This window comes from Rana temporaria, chromosome 3 (genome assembly GCF_905171775.1).
Source record: "Rana temporaria chromosome 3, aRanTem1.1, whole genome shotgun sequence".
Lineage (NCBI taxonomy): Eukaryota > Metazoa > Chordata > Amphibia > Anura > Ranidae > Rana > Rana temporaria.
Window position 1 is genome coordinate 462,642,107 of NC_053491.1, and position 22,816 is coordinate 462,664,922.

The window sequence follows — 22,816 nt, forward strand, 5'->3', positions numbered from 1 at the left end:
GGCTGAAGTAGTGGTGGACTACATGGGGCACAGCAGTGCCACTGAGTCGTCGGTCCCGACTCACAGTAGTACCACCATTACACCGGTGCCTGTAGTACCCCCCCCCAGCCCCCAAGAGTCCAGCATCTTACTGTTCGACAGCGACAGTGAGAGGGATATCTTGGGGGAGGCCATGCATCAGGCAGACCTTCAGCTCTGTCCTGATGGTCAGGACCTTTTTGAAGGGATGGATGAGGAGGATGGGATACCTGCTGGCAGTATCCCAGAGACATCCCTTCAAACTGGTGCTGCTGTTTTGGTGCAGGAAACAGCAGCACCTAGTCAGACCCAGGCGTGGGTGAGGGGACAGCGGAGCCAGGCTAGAGGCTCCATGTCAGTTGGTTCCCTCAGACCAACACATCTCAGCCCTTGGTCTGACATCTCTGGGGGCGAAGAGGGTGACCCATCATGGTTGCCATCTGACGCGTCGGCTCACTACGTCAGTGACGACGGGGAAGGTAGGCACCCTGGTGAAACGGTGCGCCAGGTCACCACCAGGGAGACCATCGTCAGGGTCTCCACTGGTGATGGCAGCAGGAGGTGTCAGGAGGAGCAGCAGCAGCAGCAGGCAGCTCCACCTGTGCGCACCGAGTCCCAGCAGGTGCAAGTAAGCGTCACCCCATCTGACAGGAGGGCGGTGCTGAAGTCACCTGTCTGGAACTACTTTACCCTGGTGGCAGACAACCCTACCGTGGCCATCTGCCGGATTTGTAAAGTGAGGGTGAAGAGAGGGAAGTGTTTGGCTCGGGTGGGTACCACAGCCCTGAACCAGCACCTGAGGATAAACCACTGGGCGGTGTTTGACGAGATGAAGCGTGGTGGTGGTAGCACCGCCACCACCACAAGTGAGCAGGGTACAGCAGCCCCTGCCACATCTTCATCTCTTTCCAGCAGGTCATGCCCCCCCGCTCCCTCTAGTAGAGGTACTGGTACCGGCAGCCAGACCTCTACTTCCACAGCACCCTCCGCGTCTGTGTCCCGCACTGCCGTCCGGCGCCAGGCGTCAATTTCAGACGCCTTTGACCGCACCACTCCCTTCCCCCCTGGAGACCGACGTGTGCGTTCCCTCAATGGGCTCCTGGCAAGGGTTATTGCCCAACATCTGCTGCCCTTCAACATAGTTGACAGCAACCCCTTCAGGCAGATGTTGGAGCAGGCCCAACCCCAATGGCGTGTCCCCAGCCGCCATTTCTTTGCCAGGACTGGTGTCCCTGCCCTACACCAGCACATTGTGCAGAATGTAACCCTGTCGCTGGATCACGCTGTCAGCGACAGGGTTCATCTGACAATGGATGGCTGGACCAGCAGGCATGGGCAGGGGCACTACATCAGCTTCACGGCCCATTGGGTTTCCCTCCGAGGCGTCGGTGAGGGATCGGCGGCAACCAATCTTGTGGTGCCGCCCCGGGGGGTGTCCAGGGGAGAACTGCTGGTCTCCCTCAAGCCACTGTCTCCGCAGCTGCTGAGCCTCCCAGCAAGCGCCCCCGTAGCTACTCAAGTGTGGGGCACGTGCGCTGTCAGGCCGTGCTCCAGCTTGTTAGTTTAGGGGACCGGAGACACACTGGAGAAGAAGTGCTGAAAGCACTTCAGGCTCAGGTCCAGAAGTGGCTGACACCCCGAAGGCTCCAGGCAGGTATGGTTGTCTGCGATAATGGCAGCAACCTACTCGCCGCCCTCAGTGCTGGCAGTCTGACCCACGTGCCCTGTCTGGCACATGTCCTCAACCTGGTGGTGCAGAAGTTCCTGCGCACTTATCCCGGGTTGAGTGACATTGTGGCAAAGGCGCGTAGGATTGCCAGCCACTTCAGGCGCTCCCCAACCGCTACCGCGTCCCTGTCCGAGTTGCAGCGGAAGTACAGTCTGCCCCTTCACAGGCTGATTGTGGACAGTGTGACGCGGTGGAACTCCACCCTCCACATGCTGAAGAGGTTGTGGGAGCAGCAAAGGGCGGTGAGGGAGTACCTGATGGAACTACGCACTGAGAGGGCTTCACCACAACTCCCTTTCATCGCCTGTGCGGAGTGGGGGCAGATAAAGCAGGTCTGCCAAGTGTTGTCCTCCTTCGAGCAGGCGACCAAGATGGTCAGCAGTGAGCACGTCGGCCTCAATAGCGTGCTGCCAATAGTGTTCATGCTGGAGAGGACACTAGATCGCCTGCTCGAAGCTGGGGAGAGTGCCTCGGTGGAGCAGGAGGAGTCAGCAATGCTCCACCGAGACCAGGGCCAGGACGAGGAGGAGGAGGAGGATGATGATGATGAGGAGGAGGTGGTTGCTGGTGTCGTCCCGGAGTCAGGGCCTGGTCAGGAGGGAGAGCCGGTGTTGGGGGCACCGATAGTCCGGGGGTTGGGCATCTCTGAGCGTGACCAGCAGCGCCTCAGGGATGAAGAGTCGGACCTCATTCACCTGGCCAGCAGTGAGGAGTCACAGCGGGCTGTGCTCTTCCCCATGGCTGCCCACATGCTGAGATGCCTCAGGAGGGACCCCCGGGTTAAGACCATCAAGGCGAGGGATGATTTCTGGATGGCCACCCTTTTGGATCCCAGGTGCAAGGGGAAACTGGAGCAGTTCATCCCAGCCAGCCGGAGGCAGCACCGGATGGAGGAACTGCAGGCAGGCATTGTCAGCCAGTTGGAGCAGGCAACTCCCCGGCCTCCAGTTGTCCCCCCTCATCTCACCCAGCAGGTGGCTGCACCCAGCAGCAGCCGAGCAGGGGACCTAATGGATGAGATGAGGATGTTCTTCCAAACCGAGCGACCCAGTACCAGCACCAGCAGCAGCAGCAGTCACCACCAGCGGCTGGCCCACATGGTGGCAGACTACATGGCGTCCGTCGGTGCTTCTGACAGTATGAGCACCGACGACCCCATGGAGTACTGGGTTGCCAGATTGGACACCTGCCGCAAGCTCGCTCAGTATGCGCTGGAGTTATTGTCTTGCCCCCCCTCCAGCGTACTATCTGAGCGGACATTCAGCGCGGCAGGTGGGGTGGTCACGGACAAGAGGACCCGTCTGTCCACAGACTCCGTGGACAGACTCACATTCATAAAGATGAATGAGTCCTGGATCGGCGGTGACTTTCTGGCACCCGTCGTCGGTTCAGGGCGCTGAAGGGTCCCTTGTCATGCATTCCCTGATGGAGCCCCGGACCTGATGTATTTACAGTGCTGAATATAACTATTTTAACATCTGAGAAAATCAATGTTAATATTTGGTACAGTAGGCTTTCTTTGCAATTACAGCGGTCAAACCTTTCTTGTAGTTTTACACCAGCTTTGCACACACTGGAGGAGGGATTTTGGCCCACTCCTCCACACAGATCTTCTCTACATCAGTCAGGTTTCTGGGCTCTCGCTGAGAAACACGGAGTTTGAGCTCCCTCCAAAGATTCTCTATTGGGTTTAGGTCTGGAGACTGGCTAGGCCACGCCAGAACCTTGATATGCTCCTTACAGAGCCAATCCTTGGTTATCCTGGCTGTGTGCTTTGGGTCATTGTCATGTTGGAAGACCCAGCCTCGACCCATCTTCAAAGCTCTAACTCAGGGAAGGAGGTTGTTGCCCAAAATCTCGCAATACATGGCCACGGTCATCCTCTCCTTAATACAGTGCAGTCACCCTGTCCCATGTGCAGAAAAACACCACCAAAGCATGATGCTACCACCACCATGCTTCACATTAGGGATGGCGTTCTTGGCATGGTACTCATCATTATTCTTCCTCCGAACACGGTTAGTGAAATTATGATCAAAAAGTTATATTATGGTCTCATCTGACCACATGATTTTCTCCCATGACTCCTCTGGATCAGTCAAGACACCTATGTCAGCAGTTATTTCACACCCTATATACTCTTATTAACACTGCTGTTCATCATGGCACCTCCTGCCCAAGTGATATGACTCTGTATCAACTACTACTGCTAATACTACTACTGCTGCTTCTGCTGCTCAGTCAAGACACCTATGTCAGCAGTTATTTCACACTCTATATACTCTTATTACCACTGCTGTTCATCATGGCACCTCCTGCCCAAGTGATATGACTCTGTATCAACTACTACTGCTAATACTACTACTGCTGCTTCTGCTGCTGCTGCCCAGTCAAGACACCTATGTCAGCAGTTATTTCACACCCTATATACTCTTATTAACACTGCTGTTCATCACGGCACCTCCTGCCCAAGTGATATGACTCTGTATCAACTACTACTGCTAATACTACTACTGCTGCTTCTGCTGCTGCTGCCCAGTCAATACACCTATGTCAGCAGTTATTTCACACTCTATATACTCCTATTACCACTGCTGTTCATCATGGCACCTCCTGCCCAAGTGATATGACTCTGTATCAACTACTACTGCTAATACTACTACTGCTGCTTCTGCTGCCCAGTCAAGACATCTATGTCAGCAGTTATTTCACACCCTATATACTCTTATTAACACTGCTGTTCATCATGGCACCTCCTGCCCAAGTGATATGACTCTGTATCAACTACTACTGCTAATACTACTACTGCTGCTTCTGCTGCCCAGTCAAGACATCTATGTCAGCAGTTATTTCACACCCTATATACTCTTATTAACACTGCTGTTCATCATGGCACCTCCTGCCCAAGTGATATGACTCTGTATCAACTACTACTGTTAATACTACTACTGCTGCTGCTCAGTCAAGACACCTATGTCAGCAGTTATTTCACACTCTATATACTCTTATTACCACTGCTGTTCATCATGGCACCTCCTGCCCAAGTGATATGACTCTGTATCAACTACTACTGCTAATACTACTACTGCTGCTTCTGCTGCTGCTGCCCAGTCAAGACACCTATGTCAGCAGTTATTTCACACCCTATATACTCTTATTAACACTGCTGTTCATCATGGCACCTCCTGCCCAAGTGATATGACTCTGTATCAACTACTACTGGTAATACTACTACTGCTGCTTCTGCTGCCCAGTCAATACACCTATGTCAGCAGTTATTTCACACCCTATATACTCTTATTAACACTGCTGTTCATCATGGCACCTCCTGCCCAAGTGATATGACTCTGTATCAACTACTACTGCTAATACTACTACTGCTGCTTCTGCTGCTCAGTCAATACACCTATGTCAGCAGTTAATTCACACTCTATATACTCCTATTACCACTGCTGTTCATCATGGCACCTCCTGCCCAAGTGATATGACTCTGTATTGTCAATGTCTACTACTACTACTACTGCTCAATCAAGACACCTATGTCACTAGTTATTTGCCACTCTATACTACTATTACCACTACTGATGCTGCTGCTGCTGTTCATCATGGCACCTCTTGCCCAAGTGATTTGACACTGTATTGTCAATGTCTACTACTACTATTACAGCTCTGTCAAGACACCTGTGTCCCAATTTTTTGGTACACTATTGACTACTATGACCACTACTGATGCTGTAAAGTATTCCCCAAGTGTTTTTATGCTATCTAGTACTATTACCACTACTGCTTGTAAATCCTGCCTGTGTGATACTTAGTGGGAATGCTTTAATAAGCATTCCCAGTATGGATACCCGTAAATGTATTAATCTTAATTAGTGTGAATGCTTTAATAAACATTTCCAGTATTGATATCCGTAAATTTAGTAATCTTATTATTCCTTACGTTTTTTGGTTCTGCGTAACTTCGGCATACTTTCAGCTATTGAGACCATTCAACTGTAAAAATGTTCGTCTCGTTCAGCTAATGATGGGACTTCAAGTTTTTTTCGACTATTTACACTTTTATAAATTTTAAGCTTTTAGACCCTTTTTTTTAACATTGAAGTCAATGAGAACATCCTTTTCCCCTTTGAATTCACATGCCCTGCCAAAAGTTTCAGCTACTTCATACTTTCACTTACAGACACTAAACAAACTTTAAAGCGGTCACAAAATATTTAGCTATCCGGCTATGACTTTTCAGATCGTTATCGTTTACAATTTTTTGGTGAAAACGCAATTTACGTTTGGCGAATTTTTTACAAAAATGCAATCGGTTATAATGTAATCCTATGGAGGGGATTTAGAGTCTGTCATGTGACCTTAACATTGGAGATCTTTGTAATTAAAAATATCTTTAGAAAAAGGGGAAACAAATTGCTCTCACGCCCACAAGATCTACTTTTCATACACAATTTTTATATCAAAACGTAGCTATGCTTGTCTGGTTTCTGGCAATGTGATCAATTCTGCGATACGTATTTTAGTTTTAGTTATTGGAGCAACAGCCAGAAATTATGTCTCATAGACTCTCATGTTAAATTATCTAAAAAATGTTGCTGCAGAACTCACAAAGACGCTCTTTTCTAAATCGCAGACATGGCCACATTTTTTAGTTTATCAACATAAATTTCATATCGATGCGTTTACAAGGGCCGTGTATTTCAAACGGTGTAGTCGTTGTATCAATTGCATGTACGTTTGAGGATTTATTAAGCTTTGTTTGGAGGCTTAAATCATGTATTAGATCTGTGAATTAAAAGCGTTTGTAATGTTATTTCTTTCCATAAATAACTTTCCTGACCTCTGTGCAATATTCCTCCTCACTGACCTGGGGGGGAGGGGAAACCTATTGAGGGGGGAGGGGCGACCAGGAAGTCAGCATACTCTATACTTTGCAGATAGAGAAAGAAGCTGTGTGTCCTAAAGATAGTGTAGTGGTTATGGTGAATGTCTTTGGCAAGGGGCTCAGCAATTAAGCTATTCAGCATTCCCACTCGCATTTTCCTCAGGAAATGCATTGTCTAGTTATATTATATTTTAATACTACTGCTGCTGCCTCCATGCTGAGTAAAGCTTCATGACCTCTCTGGCACAGCGGATCCACCAACAGCCTCCGCTACAAGCTACCAGACCGGATCTAAACAGCAAGTGTAACTATAACAATGAACCTTATGTTAAACCCTGTTTTGCGGCATTTATACTGCAACCATTGGGCTGTCTGCAAGAGCTCATCTGCATTCTCTCTCTCTTTCTTGCTCTCCCTCTCTCTCTCTTTGTATATATATATATATATTGTTGCTTTTGTTATGTTCATTTTTCAACAGTTTATTTTGTGTTCGTCGTGTCTGTGTTGTGTGCTTTAGTTTGTCCTAGGTTACTGTTAAATAAAATAATAGTATAAAATGTTTTTGCTTATTATGAAGTTAAATGTGTTGATGTTGATTTGTTTGATGTGAAGTTAGATGTGTTGAAAAACCTACAAATCTATCTCAAAAAGAAATGAAACATTTCCAAAAAATAAGATTTTTTAATAAAAAAATAAATTCAGATATAACTCTGATTGCGTTTATGAATCCGTTCCATTTCCGCAATATTTTCGGATTGCTGCTGCTCTAGCAGAGCATTTTGTTGCGTCAGGTAGCGGATCTTGCGTTGGTTTTGCAGGATCCTCTGGTGGGTTTTTTTGATGAGTCTGTTCTGCCTTATCATCTCTCTTGATGCTGTTAGGATATAATAAAAAAACATTTGGATTTCAAAGAACGTTACCAAATAAATAAAATATTTTTTTTGCTTATTAATCAATCATTATCATGTGTATACACTTGTTATGTGTCTAACACATCCCGGGAGTGCAGAATTATTAGGCAAATGAGTATTTGGACCACATCATCCTCTTTATGCATGTTGTCTTACTCCAAGCTGTATAGGCTCGAAAGCCTACTACCGATTAGGCATATTAGGTAATGTACATCTCTGTAATGAGAAGGTGTGTGGTCTAATGACATCAACACTCTATATCAGGTGTGCATAATTATTAGTCAATTTCCTTTTCTTTGGCAAAATGGGCCAAAAGAAGGACTTGACAGACTCTGAAAAGTCCAAAATAGAGAGATATCTAGCAGAGGGATGCAGCACTCTTAAAATTGCAAAGCTTCTGAAGCGTGATCATCAAACAAAAGAAGCGTGTGGAAAAACAAAGGTGCAAAATAACTGCCCATGAACAGAGAAAAGTTAAGCGTGCAGCTGCCAAGATGCCACTTGCCACCAGATTGGCCATATTTCAGAGCTGCAACATCACTGGGGTGCCCAAAAGCACAAGGTGTGCAATACCCAGAGACATGGCCAAGGTAAGAAAGGCTGAAAGACGACGACCACTGAACAAGACACACAAGCTGCAACGTCAAGACTGTGCCAATAAATATCTCAAGAAAGATTTTTCTAAGGTTTTATGGACTGCTGAAATGAGAGTGAGTCTTGATGGGCCAGATGGAAGAGCCCGTGGCTGGATTGGTAAAGGGCAGGGAGCTCCAGTCCGACTCAGACGCCAGCAAGGTGGTGGTGGAGTACTGGTTTGGGCTGGTATCATCAAAGATGAGCTTGTGGGGCCTTTTCGGATTGAGGATGGAGTCAAGCTCAACTCCCAGTCCTACTGCCAGATTATGGAAGAGACCTTCTTCAAGCAGTGGTACAGGAAGAAGTCACCATCCTTCAAGAAAAACATGATTTTCATGCAGGACAATGCTCCATCACACGTGTCAAAGTACTCCACAGCGTGGCTGGCAAGAAAGGGTATTAAATAAAAAAAAGTAATGACATGGCCTCCTTGTTCACCTGATCTGAACCCCATTGAGAACCTGTGGTCCATCATCAAATGTGGGATTTACAAGGAGGGAAAACAGTACACCTCTCTGAACAGTGTCTGGGAGGCTGTGGTTGCTGCTGCACGCAATGTTGATGGTGAACAGATCAAAACACTGACAGAATCCATGGATGTCAGGCTTTTGAGTGTCCTTGCAAAGAAAGGTGGCTATATTGGTCACTGATTTGTTTTTGTTTTGTTTTTAAATGTCAAAAATGTGTATTTGTGAATGTTGAGATGTTATATTGGTTTCACTGTTAAAAATAAATCATTGAAATGGGTATCTATTTATTTTTTTGTTAAGTTGCCTAATAATTCTGCACAGTAATAGTAGTCACCTGCACACACAGATATCCCCCGAAAATAGCTAACATTAAAAACAAACTAAAAACTACTTCCAAAAATATTCAGCTTTGATATTAATGAGTTTTTGGGGTTCATTGAGAACATGGTTGTTGTTCAATAATAAAATGAATCCTCAAAAATACAACTTGCCTAATAATTATGCACTACCTGTATACTTCTAGCATAAATACCATATTATGGTTCTACAATCTGACAGGTGCGCTTTATATGTTGTCCATTTTTATATCTACATTTTATTGTTGAAATGTTATTAATCATTGTGCACATATTTACCTTCCTGAGCGAGGCTCACAGGACCGCTGTCTTCCTCCTGCTCGTCTGCTTGAGAAGTTGGGGTGGGGGGGGGGGAAGCTCCTCAGCTTGCTCCTCAACAGGAGCTGGGGTTGGGGAGTGGGAGGGCCCTGGCTGCTCCTCCTCATCCATCTCCTCCTCTGCCGCATCCTCCTCTGCCGCATCCTCCTCCTCCTCATCAGCCTGGCGCCTTCTGCGCTTGGCGCGCACAACTGGTATTGGAGCTCCTATAATAACACAATGTTCATATATTATAAAAATGTTTTCTAATGACGTATGCAAATTCTGTGTACTCTGCTGTATTGTATATGAATACAAATTGATTTATATGGACAGTTAACCAATGGGACAATGTTATATTAAAGGGTCTTGTGGGCACTACAGGGGACTGAGCGTGAGCTGGGATGCCACCATGTTAAAATGAGCCGTTTTTGTCTCCTTTGTTTTGTTCAGACGATCTCATGTTAAAAAAAGGGCCTGATGGAGCACACGGGATTACTATAACAACCCCACGCCTAACACAGGAATTTAGTGGGAATCTATATATATAAAACTCAACGTGTGTGTGCATGTATGTATGTATGTATGTATGTATGTTCCAGCATCACGTACAAACGGCTAAAGATATTTACATGAAACTTGGCACACAGGTTACTTATATGTCAGCCACAAACATAGGATAGGTGGTTTAACCCTTACCCACCCCCATTTGCCATGGTCGGGGTTTTTCTTTAAAGTCCCATGCAAAGCAATGGGAAAAGTATGTTCCCACATAACTTCTGTGTTCCTGTCTGCTGTCCCATGTCTTTTTTCAACAGTACTATGAATACCTTGGCTGGTGGTGATATATGTTAGCACAACATGGCATGTTGGTTAACAACATCTGACCTTACATGAATTACATATGACCTTACATAACTGTCACCAAAGGAGCTGCGGTGGCTCCACGCGATTGCCACTGCGCTGACAAGCGATTCACCTCTGCAGCTAGGGGTTCGGATCCCGCTCTCGGCTACATGTGAATTGAGTTTGGTGGTCTCAGCCCCGCCCCCGGTGGGTGTGCTATGCGAGGTTGGGTTGGGAGGACCCCCTCACACCCGCCATTGCCACCCGGGGCATGGAGAAAGGTGGCAGATTACCTCTGGGGGAGGCCTCCCAACTCCTGCAGGCTGGCTCCTCTCTCTTTCGAGTTCACGCACAAAATACACTTTTGAAAAAAAAAACATAACTGTCAACAATAACTTACCAGGATGATATTTAGCCCGAAGACGTCTGACCTGATCCATTTGGCGCCTCTTCAGGTCAGACCACTTCTTCACAATCGCCTTGTGGTCGTGTTGGCCGCCAAAGTCAGCGATTAGGGCGCTGACCACAGCCCTTTTCTCTGGCTGCCTGCGGAGCTGGTCGTACCCTGTTTCCAGGAACTTCTGCAAGATGAAGAACAAAGTATATTGTAATACTTCTGTTGACAGCCTTATGGATATATGACGTAAATGTATGCTATTCAACAATTGGAAGCATTCTCGCCTTATTAATCAATGACAGGGGTAACATGACAGATTTTATATCCTGCCATTTCGGTCGCCACCTTTTTTGCATAAATATAGCAGCCATTATCATTTGCATAATTATGAATATATTATTAACAACACAGGATACACGTATAGGGGAGATATGCGTTGCTAACTCTTTTCCCTGTCAGGAGCCTAACGCCCCGGGGGGTCAGAGACGGGACCTTTTCGGAGGACCACTGACGTATGTACCCGTCGCAGTTTTTTGTGATGTCACTCTTTAGGTGTGTGCACATTTTTCACTGCACCGGGTGGAGTTTTTGGGTTGTGTTTTGCACGCCACAGGCTTTTCAACAGAAAAAAAACAGCTGGAGGCAGAATGGTTGCAAAACACTACAGGTTTGTTACCTAACTCAGGGTTTCAAGACCAGTCCACCTCCAGCTGTTGCAAAACTACTACTCCCATCAGCCACGGTCTGTCAGTGCATGCTAAGAATTTTACTTTTGCTGCATCTAGGGTGCCACAGTTTAGAGACCCGTGCATAAAGGCCTGAAAAATGTGGGCCTGCAGAACTTACAATACTAGAAGTGCCAGCATTCCCAGGCATGCTGGAAGTTGTAGTTCTGCAACATCTAAAGGGCAATATGTATTCGAACGTCCTTGGGCCTTGAGGACCCTGAAGTCAGGACGTTCGCATACGTCCTATGTCCAAAAAAATGTTAAATTCATTATGCTAAATAACAAGGAAAAGTGCCTAAATACACATTTGCCAACCAGGGTGTCTGCAGCTGTCCAGGCATGCTGGGACTTGTAGTTTTGTAAAAGCAGGAGACACATTGTTTGTGAAATACTAATATCTGATCATATATAATAACTTTTAAACTAGACTAAAATGCAGTTGAAGATAATGAAATAACAGTGGTCAAAATACTTACACAAATCATCATCTTTTCCTCAGATGCAGTGAAATTGCTTCCAACCATCTTGCTCTGCGATTGCGTTGCGATCATAAGTTGGAAACTGGCAAGGCTCCAGGAAATGGTCGCGTGTTGTTCGCGCATGCGCGATCGAAAAATCGCAATCGCAATATGTTTTTTGGCTAAAATATCATAAATATTCGATTTCAGAGTGCTGCTACAGCAGTTTTCGAAATATCTGCAATCAATTTCGCATTCGCATTTTGTGAAATTGCGTTAAAATATCTCGAATATTCGATTTCAGAGTGAGCCAATCAGAGCGCTCCTACAGCATTTCTCGAAATTGCGCAATAAATATCGCATTCGCATGTTGCGATATTTCGATAAAATATCACGAATATTCTGAGCCAATCAGAGCGCTCCTCCAGCATTTCTCGAAATTGCGCAATAAATATCGCATTCGCATGTTGCGATATGTCGATAAAATATCACGAATATTCTGAGCCAATCAGAGCGCTCCTCCAGCATTTCTCGAAATTGCGCAATAAATATCGCATTCGCATGTTGCGATATTTCGATAAAATATCACGAATATTCTGAGCCAATCAGAGTGCTCCTACCGCAGTTATCAAAAAATCGCAATTATTTTCGCATTCGCAATAGCGAAAAATCGCAATCATTTAATTTCGATAAAATATCACGAATATTCGAATTTAGCGAATATATCTCGAATATTCGAATATATATTCGAGATATATCGCGAAATCGAATATGGCATATTCTGCTCAACACTACTGGCAAATTAGAGCGCTGGGGAACATAACAGCTTACATTACAATAGCTGTGTGTTCCCCCGCCGTGCGGAGTCATATACAGCCCCTCACCCTTGTCTGGGCATTTTGATAGACAGATCACCGTCCCAGGATTGGACGGTGATCTGTCTATCAAAGTGCCCGGACAAGGGGGAGGGGCTGTATATGACGCCGCACGGCGGGGGAACACACAGCTATTGTAATGAAAGCTGTTATGTTCCCCACTCCCCAGTGCTCTAATCAGCCAGGCAGCGGCGGCGGCTCTCCTCTCTCTTCCCCTATGATCTCTGGGACACAGGCTCCCATACAACCCAGGCCGACGGCGGTGCTCGTCCCCCCCCCTCCCAGGCAGCCCACCCTCTCCCCCCTCAAAATCCACTCGCAAAATGCGAGCAGGCGAGTGGATTTTTTGAGGGCTGTATATACATATATATATATATATATATATATATATATATATATAGAGAGAGAGAGAGATATATATATTTTTTTATGTCGCTTTGTATTTGCGCATCGGTCTTTCAAATGCAATTTTTATGGAAAAAATATGTTTCAATGAATTAAAAAAAAAAATAAACAATAAAGTTAGCCCAGTTTTTTTGTATAAAGTGAAAGATGAAGTTACGCTGAGTAAATAGATACCTAACATGTCACACTTTAAAATTGTGCACACTCGTGCAATGACGACAAACTACTGTACTTAAAAATCTTTTTTTTTACCAGTTACAGAGGAGGTCTTTCGCTAGAATTACTGTGGCAATACCTCACATATATGATTTGAACACTGTTTAGATTTTAGACTTGGGTATGCGTTTCTTTTGCGGGCGAGCACAGAGGGTTGGGGCGCTTTAGAAAAAAAAGTTCTTATTTTATTTATATATTTTAACAACTGTTCATTTAAAAAAAAAAAAAAATCCCTTTTATTGCTGTCACTGGGAATGTAAACCCCTCCTCTGCACTTCAAAGTATTTAAAACGTCAAGGTTGGCATTTTTGAATGCTGACACTTTTTAAAAAATGATGCCATTGGCTGCCGAGTAAACGGGAAGTGATGTCACTTCCAGGTTTCCACATAGGAGACCCGATCAAAGCTGAATCCGGCTTTGTTGGGGACTCCAGCCAGCCGGCAGACGTGTCGGTTGGTGGCTCGGGTCTCCCGGTGGGACGGGAGACCCGGGCGGAGCGGCGGAAGGCAGTGGGAGGGGGGGACATCTCCTGCTCCTTGTAATAACAACTGACCAGCTGCTTAGTAGACATGTGCAATTTGTTTAGTTCCACATTTGTTTTTAACAAATTTCAACAAATTTGGAAATTTGGAAATACTGTATCTGAATTAACGAAAACCTGTTTAACAGATTTTTCCAAATATTCGTAAATTTGAATATTTGAAAATTTGGAAATCTGTGAGGGGTAGATTCACAAACATTGGCCTAACTTTAGGGCGGCCTAGCCTAGCCTGTTTAGGCTACACCGCCGTAAATTAGTTAGGCTAGTGGTGATTCACAATCTACTTACCTGCTAATCTACGGCGGCGTAGCCTAAAACGAGCGGGCGTAAGGGCGCCTAATTCAAATTGCTTGGAGGGGGGCGTGTTGTATGGAAATGAGGCGTGACCTCACGTTTTTTGACACTGCGCATGCGCCGGGCGACTACATTTCCCAGTGCGCATTGCGGCTAATTACGCCGTACGGGCCTATTGATTTCGACCTGGACGTAAACTACGTAACTCCCGATTCGCGGACGACTTACGCAAACGACGCAAACATTTCAAACCTCGCGTCGGGAACGGCGGCCATACTTACCTCATAGGTGGAATAACTTTAGGCCGCCTAAGGCCTTACGGAAATGATGTAATTCGACTTCGGCGGGCTCGCGTACGTTCGGGAATCGGCGTATCCCCTCATTTACATAATCTACGCCAGCCGCAATGGATGCGCCACCTAGCGGCCATCCAAAACATTGCAAGCTAAGATAGAACGGCGCAAGCCGGCCTATCTTAGCTTTGTTTAAGCGTATCTCTGTTTGAGCATACGCTAAAACAAACGCCGGCGTAGATTCAGAGTTAGGTCGGCTTATCTACTGATAAGCCGGCCTAACTCTTTGTGAATCTACCTATAAATTCGTAAATTCAAAAATAAATGAAAATTCAAATATCCGAAAATAAACGAGAATTTAAAAGAACGAAATTCAAAAATAAGAACAAAAATTCGAAAATCTGAAATAATAACTAACTTTTTATTTGTAAATAACAAACATGTCATACTTACCTCCACTGTGCAGTTTGTTTTGCATAGAGTGGCCCCGATCCTCAACTTCTGGGGTCCCCGGCAGCTCTCGCGGCTCCTCCTCGCATCTTATAACCCCCTAGGAGAAGCGCTCTCCTGGGGGGTTTCCTTGTGGTCGCACTTCATAGTCGCCGAATGCAGGATTCGGCCCGCCCCCCGGTGTCCGCATCATTGGATTTGATTGACAGCAGCGGGCGCAAATGGCTGCCCCGCTATCAATCTATCCAATCAAGAGCCGAGAACCCCAGGCAGAGGAAGAGCGCATCTCCGGTGTGGAAAATTCCAGGGCTCAGGTAAGTAAAACGGGGGGGGGGGGGGGCAGAGGGGCCGGTCACTCATTTTTTCACCTTAATGCAGTGTTTCTCAATTCCAGTCCTCAGGCCCCCCCAACAGGTCAGGTTTTCAGGATTTCCCTCAGATGAAAAGGCTGTGGTGATTAGGCTGGGTTCACACTACGGTTTTCCCGTCCGTCAGCCGCATACGATTTCAGTATTGAAAACGTACGGGCCCGGACGGGAAAACGTATAGATAGAGAATGCATTGCAAATCGTATGCACTCAGATGCATCCGGGTGCGTACGATTTGCTGGCAAAACGTTTTTTAAACGTCCGCAAAACCGTGTTCAACCACGGTTTTGCGGTCGTTTTTAAAACAGTATGGCAAACGCATACGTTTTCCTTTAACATTAATGTTAATGGAAAACGCACATGTGTGCGGTTCCATACGTTCCCGTCCGTTTCAGCCGCATACGGTTTTCCATATAAATCGTATGCGGCTGACGGACGGGAAAACCGTAGTGTGAACCCAGCCTTACTAAGGCAGTGAAACTGATCAAATCACCTGTGCAAAATAATGGAAATCCTGAAAACCTGACCTGTTGGGGGGGCCTGAGGACTGGAATTGAGAAACACTGCCTTAATGCAAGATGAAAAAACACGAAGGTTTACAACCCCTTTAAGTTATTAACTATTAAATTATAGGTCCTGGAATTTCCTTTCAAATTTGGCTGTTAGTGAACGTAACGAATACGAATTCATCCGAAGTTGCGAATTTTCCGAAATAACGAATGCCGTATCTAAACGAATGGAACGTAACAAATTAATAATAATAACAATATAATAATAAACTTTTTATTATTATTATTAATTCATTCCATTCCATTTGATTAGATGCAGAATTTGTTATTTTGGACGATAAGTAACTTCGGATAAAATCTTAATGTTCAATAACAGGCAAATTTGAAAGGAAAGTCCAACACCTATAATTTAATAGTTAGTTATTATTTTGAATTTCGGGATTTCGGATATTCGAATTTACAAATTTTTGATCATAACGAATCACCCGAAAAACGAAAAACAAAAATGAACACATTTTTTGGCAGTGTTCATGTCTACTACTTAGCCCCTTCGGTTGTTATTACAAGAAAGCCGACCGACTGCTCTAAAAAACAATACCACAGGCTGCAGGCATCACCCCGGTACAACCACTTGTAGCAGAATGAAGTACAGCTACGTGATTTTGCGTGAAGTGGTTAATTGCCCCCTCCCCTGGCAAGCTGGCAGAGCCAGTTGTCATGGATCCTAACATAAAGGACCAGCATGCATATATAGTAAGTTAGGGAAGAGCAACAGCACAAGATATTTTTCAACTTAACTTAATGTGATGCTAAAGGCAATTTTTTAAAAGATTATATACATATATATCATTAATATAATGATATCGTACAGAGCGGCCCCGATCCTGTTCTTTGGTAGAACCCCGTTGGCACCGTCCGCTCTTCCTTTATCTGGTTTCCTCCTTAGCAAGCCTACTGTTGTGGGGCACCTGTGCTCCTGAGCTAGGCTATGTGTGTCCATAGATACACACAGCGCTCCTCTCCCTCTTGACTGCCAGCAGCAGGAGCCCCTGGCTCCCGCTTTCCTCAGTGTCTCATGTGAGACTAGAGAGTGAGCGAAACTGAGCTACAGCCGGGAGAGTGCTGGAGCGGTGAGGGGTGTCAGGTAAGTGTTTAGGGATGGGGAGTAAAACAGATAATGGGGTGTTTTTTACTTTATGCATTAAAGCAGAGCTCCACCCTCCACCTCCACTCCCGCGAATCGGAACCCTCCCCCCTCCGGTGTCACATCTTTCAGGGGGGAGAGGGGTGCAGATACCTGTCTAAAGACAGGTATTTGCACCCACTTCCGGCCACACAGTCTGCGGGTAGACTGTGGGCAGGACGTCACCTCCCCCCTCCCCCCCATTGTGTTCTGGGAAACACTCGGCTCCCAGAACACAGCGGAAGCCAGTCAGCATGGCGCAGCGCGGCTCACGCATGTGCCGTAGGGAAACGGGCAGTGAAACCGGAGCGCTTCACTTCCTGGTTCCCTCACAGAGGATGGTGGGGGGGGGAGAAGAATGACGAGCGATCGCTTGTCCTCTGCTGTGGACGGCGCTGGACTCCAGGACAGGTAAGTGCTGATATTAAAAGTCAGCAGCTGCAGTATTTGTAGCTGCTGGCTTTTAATATTTTTTTTTCCATCGGACATCCGCTTTAAGGTAAAATTTTTTTTTACTTTAGAACCACTTTAAAGCAATGTTTAGTTTGAAGCCTCGTACACACGCTCGGTTTACTCGGCAAGAACCAGCAAGAAAACTGCTGGCAGAGCTTTCTTGCCGAGTAAACCGAAAGTGTGTACGAGGCTTTCAGGTTTCTCGACAAGAAAACTGCCCAGAATCTAGACGAGAAAAATCGAGAACCTGCTCTCTATTTTCTCATCATGAGATTCTCTGCAGTTTTCCTGCCGAGAAACTTTAGAGTTTGTATACTTACCTGGTCGCCGTGGAAACCCGCGCATGCTCGAAATGACTTTGACGCATGCGCAGTAGCTTCCTAGGCATAGGTAGTTTGCAGCAAGATGGCGGCGATGGCATCGAATGTGATGAGCACATGTTCGTTGTACGCGATGACGTCACTGCGTTTTTGCCTTTCAAGGGAACCGCGGTTCTTTTGAAAGGAGAGTCTGTACACTCGGCCGGCAAGAGATTCTTGCCAAGAATCTCATCAGGAAAAACAATGTTTTTTTCCTGATGAGATTCTGGCCCGTGTGTACGAGGCTTAACACATTAAACACAATCAAATAAAAACTTCCCAATGAATTTTTTCTTACACTTCTTACCCCAGCACTTACAGTTTACAACTTGCTTCTGTATCCTGCTCTGGGCTGCTTTCCTAAATTTCCAATCTTCACAGGAATTAACAGTGGACAATGCAGTGCCTTGCCATTCTAGTCTATGGGGTGTGTGTTTCTATTGATGTACACAGTGTACATAGGATGCTGCATGAGAAAAGAGCCACCTTGAAGCAGGGAACCTGGGGCTGCAGTCATAGCACCAGTTTAACCACTTCAGCCCCGCAAGATTTGCCTGCTTAATGACCAGAGCATTTTTTGCATTACGTTACTGCGTCGCTTTAACCACTTAAGGACCGCCTCCTGCAGATATACGTCAGCAGAATGGCACGGCTGGGCACAAGCACGTACCTGTACGTCCTCTTTAAGTGCCCAGCCGCACGCCCGCGACCCGGTCCAAAGCTCCGTGACCGCGGCCATGGGGCCCGCGGACCCGATCGCCGCTGAAGTTAAGCGATCAGTCCCCGGAGCTGAAGAACGAGGAGAGCTGTGTGTAAACACGGCTTCCCCGTTCTTCACTGTGGCGCTGTCATTGATCGTGTGATCCCTGATATAGGGAAACACGATCAATGACGACACACGTCCAGCCCTGCCCCCTATAGTTAAAAACACAGATGAGGTCACACTTAACCCCTTCAGCGCCCCCTTGTAGTTAACTCCCAAACTGCAATTGTCATTTTTATAGTAAACAATGCATTTTTAATGCATTTTTTGCTGTGAAAATGACAATGGTGCCAAAAATTTGTCAAAATTGTCCGATGTGTCCGCCATAATGTCGCAGTCACGAAAAAAATTGCTGATCGCCGCCATTAGTAGTAAAAAAAAAATGCAATAAAACTATCCCTTATTTTGTAAACGCTATAAATTTTGCGCAAACCAATCAATAAACGCTTAATGCGATTTTTTTACCAAAATATGTAGATTTTTTACTAAACTGAGGATTTTTTTTTTTTATATATATATTTTTGGGGGATATTTATTATAGCAAAAAGTTAAAAATATTGAATTTTTTTCAAAATTGTCGCTCTATTTTTGTTTATAGCGCAAAAAATAAAAACTGCAGAGGTGATCAAATACTAACAAAAGAAAGCTCTATTTGTGGGGAAATTTGTTTGGGAGCCACTTCGCACGACCGCGCAATTGTCAGTTAAAGCGACGCAGTGCCGAATCGCAAAAACTGGCCAGGTCCTTTACCTGCCTAAAGGTCGGGGTCTTAAGTGGTTTAGCTTAAATTTTTTCCTTTAGAAATTTCATTTTTGCTACAGCACTGTTCTACACATCACACATATGTGCCACTTTACAGGCAGACTAAGGAGACCCCCCAGGCACGATATTTAACCACTTCAGGCCCGGAAGGATTTACTCCCTTAATGACCAGGCCCCTTTTTGCGATTCGGCACTGCGTTGTTTTAACTGACAATTGCGCGGTCGTGCGCCGTTGTACATAAACAAAATTGGCGTAATTTTTTTCCCACAAATAGCGCTTTCTCTTGGTGGTATTTGATCACCTCTGCGGTTTTTATTTTTTGCGCTATAAACAAAGAAAAACACAATTTTGAAAAAAACACAATATTTTGTACTTTTTGCTATCATAAATATCCCCATTTTTTTTAAAAAAGCACATTTTTTTCTCAGTTTAGGCCGATACGTATTCTTCTACATATTTATGGTAATACAAATTGCAATAAGCGTATATTGATTGGTTGATAAAGTTATAGCTTCTACAAACTATTGGAAAGATTTATGTAATTTTTATGTCATTTTTATTATTATTATTATTCTTTTTACTAGTAATAGCAGTGATCTGCGATTTTTATCGGGACTGCGACATTATGGCAGATGCATTGGACACTTTTGACGGCTCTTAAAGGAAAGGACGTACCCATATAAGGGTTTCACCCAGGAGAGTCATTGTGCCGCAGTATAAGTACGTGAGCTGGTCGGGAACAGGAGAAAGAAGTAAATACTGAAACTCAGGGCTTTTTTTTCTCAGAGAATAGTGCAGGAACTCCTCCCTTGCGAGTCACTTTGTGTTTCCACCTCTGCCCACCTCTGAGCACCATTCCTTGGTTTCACCCCGTACCCACCTCCCAGTCCCACCCCTTTTTAGATCATAAAGAACCAAATATAATTTTGTGGTGCTAAGTATTTTGTATGGAATTTGTTAATGATAACAAGAAAGGCAGTAAAATAGATTTAGGAACAATGGACACTCCAGCTACAATCGATCCACCCCAGCAACAATGGACCCCCTAACAGCCAGTATCAATAGATCCTCCAGCGTACAGCAACATTAGACCCCTCCCTCAACAGTAGATCCCTTCCAGGAATAATTGACCCTCTGCAATATAAGACCCACCGCCAACAAAATAGATCCCCATCCAGCAACAATAGACCTCCCCAGCAACAATAGACCCCCCCCCCTACAAAATATATCCCCTCCAGCAACAATAGATTCCCCAGTAGCCAGCATTAATAGACCCTCCAGCAGCCATCAAAAAAGACATCCTCCCTCAACAGTACATTTTTCCCAGCAACAACTGACCCCCAGCAACATAAGACTCACCCCAACAACAATAGATCCCCCACGAGCAACAGAAGCATGCCTAAGCAACAATAGATCCCCTTCCTTTGCAAAATTAGATTCCCCCATCAACAATATGTAGCGCTACCCCCGAACGAGCCGCTGATTTGTTTTGGGATCGGCGTATTAAGTTATCTTAGTGTTGTCTAGGGTGCAGTTGGAGAACAGAGTATTGAGCGAATGTCCAGACAATGAATAAAGGTTTTCCAATGCTTTATTTCCAGGCCATCACGGCCAACATCAACATCAAATAGGGAGAACAGGTTGATGAAGAAAAAGGGAGAACTTTGCAGTATCAGGCCTGGATAAGAACCGAGCAATCCTGCTCTCAGTATTATCAAATTTACAGTTCGTCGCCACTCTAGCCAGAGTGGGTGAAGTGCCCCCGGACAGTCTCCTGCCACAAGCCTGGCAGCCGAAGTGTCACTTTAGATTTCTGGGAGGAACAGGTCTCTCTCACAGACCTGGCTCTATGGCCTCTGCCACAGGCCAATTACTTGGATGAGCTAGATGGACAAATTGAGCGAATCCTCCCAGTAGATTAAGCATAGGTCACCGAATGACAGCAAAGCGTACCTGTCAGCATTCCGGTCACCAGATCCCCGATGGTTCGTTCAAGCTCTGTTGGACAACCTGCCTCCGGGTTCTCCTCAAGCCGACCCCCCAATCGAACGGCATCCAGCCTGGGATCCTCTCAATAGAACTGGGAACCCAGTAAGTCACTGGGGCCCCTCTCAGCAACATAGAGCTCCGCGTAGCATTTGACCCCATCGCCAGGGTCCATTGGATGCGCGCACCCTAAGGGTGGATGCCGCACCTGGAACCTGGAACCCGCGGGAAGAACCAATAAAGATGGCGTTTGCCACAGATATACTCTGCCCCAGCATGCCCCACGAGGGAAAACTCCTCTGATTGGCTGCTGGGGAAAATTGCTCTGCCAGAACCCCTCTAGCGCCACCTGTCGCCCAGGGGTGGAAACAACACCCCTGGAGCGCAGACTGACCTACAGGACATTTCTGGAATGACAGCAGCCCAAATTTGACCAATTGTGAATGGGAGCAAAATAACTCTCCCATTCCCCACTAACTTTAGCGTAGTGCCCATACTGGAAGTAAGGGGGCGCTACAAATAGTTTCCAGAGCAGCCAGCATCAGTAGACCCTCCTGCAGCCAGCAACAAAGACCCCCTCACAACAGTACACCCTTCACAGCAATAACTGACCCCCCAGCAACATAAGAATCATCCCAGCAACAATAGATCCCCCACGAGCAACAGAAGCACGCCAAAGCAACAATAGACCCCCTTCCTTTGCAAAAATTGTTTCCCCAACAACAATAGATTCCCCAGCAGCCAGCATCAGTAGACCCTCCAGCAACAATAGATTCCCCAGCAGCCAGCATCAGTAGACCCTCCAGCAACAATAGATTCCCCAGCAGCCAGCATCAGTAGACCCTCCAGCAACAATAGATTCCCCAGCAGCCAGCATCAGTAGACCCTCCAGCAACAATAGGTTCCCCAGCAGCCAGCATCAGTAGACCCTCCAGCAACAATAGATTCCCCAGCAGCCAGCATCAGTAGACCCTCCAGCACACCCAATCACCTCTTGCCATTACATACATTATGTTCTGGAGGTGCTGGAACTGTGTTCCCCCACGTTCCTGCTGAAAAAAAGCCCTGGTAAAACTCTATCTACGCGATATTATTCTTTAATAAATGAATGCTTTGAGGCTGTATTGCAGCTCACACTTCTAGAAAGGTGAGAAACTTCCTTCTTTCTGCAAACCCTGAATTCTGCCAATAACGATCCCTCCGGTGTACAGACTGACCACACACTTGCTAGTGATATTAAATTCCATGGGTCAAAGTAGCTAATTTGATCACTTACCTAGATATGACAGACTGATCAAGATGAAGAGTCTCATCGCTCCTTACAGGGTGCGGTAGCTGGATGGCGGAGGATGTGTGGTCACTGCTGTATGGGCTGAATGTATTTTAGTTTATAGGAAGAGGAAGTTGGGAAATAGCAATTTTTTTTTATAGATTTAGATGTAATGATTTCTGGGAGACGATAATATACAACCATGATATAAGGGAGCCATGGGGAACTACAATGGGGATCGAAAGTTTGGGCACCCCAGGTAAAAATTTGTATTAATGTGCATAACGAAGCCAAGGAAAGATGGAAAAATCTCCAAAAGGCATCAAATTACAGATTAGACATTCTTATAATAT

At 45.7% G+C, this 22,816-nt stretch overlaps 1 protein-coding gene across 1 annotated transcript in view; it reads right to left on the reverse strand.

Moving 5' to 3' along the window:
* Positions 1-22,584, reverse strand: part of LOC120933538 — a 125,325-nt gene extending 102,741 nt beyond the window's left edge. The window contains exon 1 of the mRNA XM_040346796.1: positions 22,470-22,584. Coding sequence (XP_040202730.1) covers positions 22,470-22,506 — 37 coding nt within the window. The 5' untranslated portion in view covers positions 22,507-22,584. The remainder of the gene's footprint in view (positions 1-22,469) is intronic.
* Between the last annotated feature and the right edge of the window lie 232 nt (positions 22,585-22,816).